General features: G+C 35.3%; 1 protein-coding gene across 1 annotated transcript in view; it reads right to left on the bottom strand.

The window, feature by feature from the left end:
- Positions 1 to 5081: 5081 nt before the first annotated feature.
- LOC109080552 (collagen alpha-1(V) chain-like) overlaps positions 5082 to 7731 on the bottom strand; it is a 94662-nt gene continuing 92012 nt past the window's right edge. The window contains exon 66 of the mRNA XM_042711402.1: positions 5082 to 7617. Within this exon, the coding sequence (XP_042567336.1) occupies positions 7471 to 7617 (147 nt within the window). The 3' untranslated portion in view covers positions 5082 to 7470. The remainder of the gene's footprint in view (positions 7618 to 7731) is intronic.

The following is a 7731-nucleotide window of genomic DNA, read 5'->3' as shown; positions in this document are numbered from 1 at the left end:
TTGAGTGATTTTGCTTCTATACAACAGTTCAGTGAACAAGAAGATTATTTTGAGTAACTTTACATGAAATATTTCCAATTACTTTGTCTCTTTTTGCTCTGTCAACAAAGCCACAGCTGTACTGTTGCAACACACAGTAATAGAGTTTTGTTTTTAAATGATTCAGTGCTTTTGAACAAATGAAAGACTCAAAGGTTAAGTTATAAAAAACAGTCTTGTTTTGAATCTGTGACTTATAAATACAGTCTCTTGTTGCAATCCTGAGCAAATTTGTGTTTTTGAACAAATCAGTTGAGTGAATCATTTAATGACTCATAGAGGCAGTCACTTGTTACATTTTTGAATGAATTGATGTTTTTGAATAAATCGGTTGAATGAGTGATAAAGACAGTCCTTTGCTGCCACCTATATCGATGTTACTTGCAGAAAGAGTCACTGACAATGTGATACAAATAGAAAAAAATCATCAAATGATAATCTAGCATCTAGTATAGCATACTTGACAAAGTGGACCTGACCGAACAGTATCTCATCCAAAAATATAGTAAAAACAGTAATATTAGGAAATATTTTTTAATTCAATTCAAAGTAACTGTTTGTCTATTTGAATATGTTTTAAATGTAATTTATTCCTGTGATTAAATCTATATTTTCAGGATCACTACTCCAGACTTCAGTGTCACATGATGCTTCAGAATTCATTTTAATATGCTGATTTACTGATCAAGAAACATTTGTGATTATTATCAGTGTTGAAAACAGTTGTGCTGCCTATAGTTTTTGTGGAAAGGGTGAAGCATTGTTTAAGTATTTTTTGAATAATAGAAAGTTCAAAAGAATAGAATTTATTTGAAATAGAAATCTTTTGTAACATGTCGTAATGTCTTTACTGTCACTTTTGATCAATGCATCCTTCATTAATAAAAGTATTCATATCAGGGTTTTACGAGAACAATTATGCCATGACTGTGACCAGCTTCTTTGACTTGTTTCAATTTTTAACTGTCAGAACTCACTCAAACCCCTTGACCTGCCTCGTCGGGTTAATTCAGGATTGTTCAGCAGTTTTTTGCCTTGTTTCAGAGCTGTGATCAAGACAAACTTTCCTTCGTCTCTCATCTTCTGATGATGCAATTTCTCCATGACACAAAGAGCCTTCAGTTTTCATCAAGAGATCTTTCACTCCGTGAGGAGCAATTGTTGTACGACATGACAGGAACAGGAGAAGGAAGAGGAGATGACACCTCATCTGCAGATGAATAATTAAAAAACAGATTGATCAAAGTGGGGCCAAATGCACCCTTTCATTCATCTGTCATTAACGCCAGGTTTGGCTTCTGTAATAATTCATCTTTTTGTTCTCTGGCTGCGTAACATGGACGTTGATATTCTTGCTCCAGGGCTCATCAGAATGTCGTATTAGGATCCTTAAAAGCGAACTGAACCTCTTGACAGCGGCCGCGTCTCTCCCAGTGAGATCACATCCCTCTGCTTCATCTCACGTTGTTTCCTGCCTTCGCAGACTTTGACTTTGAAAGTTCAGAAATGCAGCATTAGGAATATCAGCCCATCAGCTTCACTCTACTTTAAGGAGAGGAAGAGTGTGATTCAGTGTTAAGGAATGAGACGAAAGCATGTGCATGCATAAGTGGAAATGTGTGTGTGAATTGGTTTTTACTGTTCTCAAGGTCCAGAAAATATGTATTTATTAATAACTTCTAAATGTACTTCCAGTGGACCCTAAATTAAAATTCAAGGTGACTTTTAACATGAAGATATTTTTGATGCACTTTTTCACATGCAGATAGATTATTAAGTTATTTTGTTGGCCTTGTTTACTTTTTAATGCAAGTAAAGGGACATGGAATGACAGACACACGGGCTTTATTTACAAGTGACAGGTGAGTGTTTTATTATTTGACTAGTATTGTTATGCAGGTGTAGGTGGTGCGTTGATAATACTATGGTGTGTAGTTGTCCAGCATTTTTACAGTTTTGCTGCTGTTGACGCGTGAATGTCAGTAGTAGGCCGCACCACCTAGTATTCAGGTGTGAAAAAAAAACGTTTTCTGTGAGGGGTAGGTTTAGGTGTAGGGCGATAGAAAATACAGTTCCTACAGTATAAAAACCATTACGCTTATAGGGAGTCCCCACAAGGATAGTGAACCAGACTATGTGTGTGTGTGTGTGTGTGTGTGTGTGTGTGTGTGTGTGTGTGTGTGTGTGTGTGTGTGTGTGTGTGTGTGTGTGTGTCCGGAGCATCACGAACTCACTCGCTAGCTACTCACTACCAGAATCAGCCCATTACCCCGTAGTAATGAAATAACGACATAAAGAGCCATATGTTAATCATCCTTGTGTTGTCATAATCAGTGCAGATAATTCACTTAACACTATTTCATGTCACAAACACGGTCACGGTCCGGATGAGGTGTGTGATACTAGTTAACACATTTTCTTTATTGAATCTGAGTTTTGGTTTGCTGTGATGTCTCAAAGCTTACACTTATGTAAGTGTCACTGCTTCACTACTGTGTGATAGATAGATAGATAGATAGATAGATAGATAGATAGATAGATAGATAGATAGATAGATAGATAGATAGATAGATAGATAGATAGATAGATAGATAGATAGATAGATAGATAGATAGATGAGCTTAATCATGTGTGGTTTGATTGTAAATGAGTCTCTGAGTCTCCAGAGATGAACATCACACAGAGACTCAGTTGAATTTACACATCAGACGCGTATCTCCTCCTGCACCTCTCTCGCTCTCTCTCTCTTCTGTGAGTTCATCCCTCCTTCCACGGGCTGTGATAGAGAAATGTTCTCTGGCTTCTCACAATGTGAAGCACATTCCTTCAGTTCACTTCCACAGGTACTCCTGGCTGTAATATCGTCAAAGGTGCACTTTTCATTTCAAAGCTTTCCTCTCTCTCTCTGTGAGAGTGATCACACCCCAGTGTCCTCGCTGTGTGCCTTCATTTCAAACACTCCTAAAGGCCATGTTGCTGTTACAGCTCTATTCTTTCATTCATGCTGTAGCCTACATAAATTATAGCAACCTGTATTTCTGTCCTTCATGATCATGACGTCCTCTCTGCTTAGATCACTGGCGTTTATTATTCTCAAGAATAGAGTATTAACAGAGTATTAACAGGAGCTTAAAAATGAACTAATACTGGCATACTGTCTACTATTTTTATTACATTTAAGTGAAAACGTATGCAACAATAAACATCTCAATAATGCTGTCATTACTTTGAATATAATTCAGTTATAATTCATTTTACAGTTTTGTGTAAAATGCCACAATTTTTTTTTTTTTTTTTTTTGTAAAATACATTAACTACATTTTTTTTTTTTTGTGAACTGACGAGATACGAGATTGACTTTCCTTATATAACATCATGTTTTTCACAAGTTATTTATTTACGTCTTTCTGCAATAAAAACGCCGTTTTAGGTATTTTAATATTATTATAATTTTTTTTTAAATGCCTTAACTATAATATATTTTTCTAGCAAAGTGAGATATGCACTATGAGTGACTTTCCTGAAGTAACAACCTGCATTTGAGTAAACATTGCAAGAGTATGAATATTATGACCCAACAATAACACCTTGGCCTTTTTCATTAAAGACAAACTAAATGAACAAGACTTGTGACCCATAAGAAGAATTAGATGAAGTTTCCTACTAACTGTTAAACTGTTAGGATCAGTAACAGCGAGCTGTGTGATTCTGCTCTCTCAGAGCTGAGGCACACTGATGATGACGTGCCGGATATGTTAATATTCCCTGCTTCAGCGCTCCGTCCTGCAGTCGGGGCTGTTTGAGATGGATCTAGGCCAGTGACACTGGGCTCTTGAGAAAAAGACTCCAGTCACTGAGCTGTGGGTTATTACAGCTGTCTGTGTGCACTATACTATCTTCAGTTATAGAGAAAGATCTTGATTCGATTTAGATTTAATATTGGGCAGATAAGAAAAAAACTGTATAAATCATTTTTCATCCAGAGACTGAAGTTACAGCATGTTGTACTTTGGTTAGGCACAAGCTGTACTACCAGTTAAATGTTTGGACACACTTGCTCATTCTTATTTTTTTTTTTTATTTTTATTATAACAATAGTATAGTTTATTGGTTATTTTTTTTTATTTTTTTTCTCTATATATATATATATATATATATATATATATATATATATATATGTATGTATATTTTTTTTATTATTATTATTATATATATATGTTTATGTTTATGTTTATATATTTTGTGTTTAATATTTTCATGAAAAAAAATCTGGTCTTAAAAATAAAAATCTAAATGTGATTTGATGGTTGTTGGCTAACAATTTATTTTGCAGTTTTAAAACAAAAAATATTTCTCAATTTTTTTTAAAGATATGGTGAATTCAGTTACATTGTAAATTTGAGATGACTGGGAAAAAAAATGTTCCAGTTAACCTGAATAATTAATATATTTAGATGTATCACAGCTATAAAAAAATATCAATGACTTGTCAGAACTCTATTTTTATTATTATTATTATTATTGTTTGCAGTTTTTACATCCTTGGTTTGTTCTTCAATGGTGGTGTCCAAAACTCTTAAGATGATTGTTTTATAATGTAAGACTAAGATATAAAATAAGAAATATTTCAGTGTGACTAATCAAGTAAATGTGTTTTTCTGTGCAGGCGGTCAGATGTTCTTGTTCCAGTGAAGCACAGGATCCTCACTGGATCATCTCAAATGCTGCAGGACATGATCATCAGGTTTGTTCGTGTCAAAATACTCACCAAAATAATCTCATACAAGGATCGTTCCAGCTTAATGGAAGTCACTTTTGGTTTGTTTCAGTATGCATCTCATATGTTAAGAAAAGCTTTTTCAGGCTTTGTTCCAGATAACCAGTGATATGCTTAAAATTTCATTTCACTCGAGTATGTCACATGTCCATGCGCCTCCTCTTCTGCATCTCTACATAATATATCACAGTGATAACAGTTATCAGATATAAAAATGTATATCTGATATCAGATATATATATTTATCAGATATCAAGAACACTACTGGTATCAATTAACATTTATTATTTTTAAATAATACAATAAATATACTACAGAGAACATGGGCTTTGGTAGAGAGTTACAACAAACATCGCTCTCTCTCCATTTCACAATGAAGGACAGGCCTGTTTTCATCGGAGCACTGAGAGGATGTATCATACGGCTGATAAAAAAAAATGTGGCTGTGGGAAGAAACATCAAGAGAAAGCTTAACAATTTCATGCATACAGGAAAGTTTTAATGCTTCAAAAGACATACAAGGGTGGGTGGACACAGTAAACCTGAATTTATTGACACAAAACCAATATCTCTTCTATCTTCTCGTACACAGGTTTGACACGACCGCAAAAACAAACAAACATTACAAAAAAAAAAAAAAAAAAAACAGAATAAACTTTATTGGCAGCATTACTGCTGGTTTTGAAATTTACAGAAGAATCGGTTGAATTTGTTTTGTACTGAAAAAGTTGTGTCAAAACTGCATATTCCATGTTGAATCCTCTTAAAAGAAACAGTTCAAGTCATATTTAATTAAAAATTAGAGCAAGATTTTGCAGTAGCAGGACTAGTGTTCAAAAAGCAGAACAAACGAGTGCAGGAAAAGGTCTAGTGGCAAAAGATGATAGATGAATAAAAAGATGGCTCTAGTCAATGACAACAAATTCTGACAGGTGAAGGAATATACGCTAGCACAATTTTGTAATGTACAACATACTTGAATTATCACACAAGACAATCTGATTCTTGGTCTTCAAGTCTCTTAAATGAAGAGAAATCTCTTTGGAAGGAAAGCTGAAATAGGCAGTCAAGTTAACTATTCATTCCTCTAAGCGTTTTGGTTAAAATATTCACAGAACCCTCCAAAAAGATCTAATGAAAAGGTCCCAAGACTAATTCTCCGGAGCGGTTTTAGTACGTGAAAAGGCGTTTTATTTCCAATGCAACAGCTCTCGCTTCTGTTAACTAGAGTAACACTTTACATTACAGGGTCCATGTTAATCACAACAGCATTAACAGTAATTGTGCTCTGTTTAACCATTTCAGATCATGGAAATAGACATTGTAATGTAAACTTTGAGCTAAAGCCTTTGGAGGACCATAAAAGTACATAAATTATCTCCATGTAATACTAATAATCTGGACATTGTCAAACGTGGTGAGGAATGATAACAGAAGAAAAACGTGTTCTCATCTATAAATGAATATGATTTTACGGCATGCATAAAAACACTTCCCCACCTCGGGAAGCAAAGCTAGGACTTTGACAGAAGACGTGGAACCGCTTGGGCATCACTGCAGAGCCGTTTTCAATTACAACAAACAAGTACAGGAAAAAAGGTATATATTTGTAGCACCACAGACAGAAGGAAATAGCACCTAGTTTACCGATATTGTGTTTCCTCAGTGTGATGTGTGCTCTTCTGATACAGGGAAGCACAAATTCATGAACGTCAGATCAAAGATTCCCCTCATGCACACAGGTCGCGATCTCACAGACCCATGGAAGCCACTTCAACACGACAGGTAGCAAATTAATGCTCACATTACGGCTGTTTCTTACTTTTATTGTTGTTCTTTAAATTACAAAAAGATGTTGTTCACATCTGGAATAAGACATTTAGTTGCTGTTGCAGTTGCTTTTTTGTCGCATTTTAATCATTTCCTTTATTTTCTCTTCTTTAGATTCACTGGAAATTTCCTCAGGCTCTTATTTGGGGGGTTATTTTATTTTTTTTTAAAAGTGTTTTCCAATAACCAGCAGCTCTGTCCTTATCGCTCAATGGGTTCACATGCATGTTTTGAAGCCAGAACCAAAAAAAAAAAAAATCACTTCACCAGAAAAAAATATACAGAAAGTACTTACAAACATAGAAAAAAAATATTTATATATATTTATATATATAATCACCATTCCAGGGAATGGAAGACAAGTATGCACAAAAAAAAACAAAGCTTAGAAGTAGAAAGAGGAACAACATAAAACCCAAGCAAACAAACCAATGGAAAAGTTTTCTCGTACGAGAAATGCCGAGCCGGACGTGCAAAGAGCTACAAGTCCATGAACAGGCGGGAAATAAAAGGATGGATCTAATCTGTCTATACAGCCTGTGGGAGGATGAGTGTAAAGTGGGCGGGGCTGGGAGAGACATCCAGTTTCAAAACTTGCATGTGATGCAGAGGGTACACTGAGGTTAAAAAGGTTGCTCTGTTATAAGAACCCATTGCTTAGACATCCATTCTTTCTTCAAAATTCTTTTATCCTTACTTTGGTATCTGTTGGGTTTGTTTGGAAACACAAAACTTTACAAATAAGTCGTCCTATTTCTTTCTTGTGTTTTGTTTTTCGGAGAAAATGAATATGTTTTGTTCTCGCGTGTGCTCGCTGAGCAGTCTTAGCCGATGAAGCAGGCCGGTCCGACCTCAAAGCCGAACTTCTGCGTCGCTCCGCCGAAATCGTTGAACATAATGTCAACAAATGGTACCTGCTCCACTTTTGGTGTGTTGATCTCAAGAATAGTCTTTTCATAACCCTTTTTCAACTGCGGGAGGAAAGAAACGGAGCATTACGAACATCGCTTGTGAGAGTTTTCAGTTTAAACTGAAGACTTTAGAATTCGGAAACACATACTATTACTAATTTTACAATGACTTTT

The sequence above is a fragment of the Cyprinus carpio genome, chromosome A21 (genome assembly GCF_018340385.1).
Source record: "Cyprinus carpio isolate SPL01 chromosome A21, ASM1834038v1, whole genome shotgun sequence".
Lineage (NCBI taxonomy): Eukaryota > Metazoa > Chordata > Actinopteri > Cypriniformes > Cyprinidae > Cyprinus > Cyprinus carpio.
The sequence above is the reverse complement of the archived record's forward strand: the minus strand, read 5'-3'. Positions and strand labels throughout refer to the sequence as shown.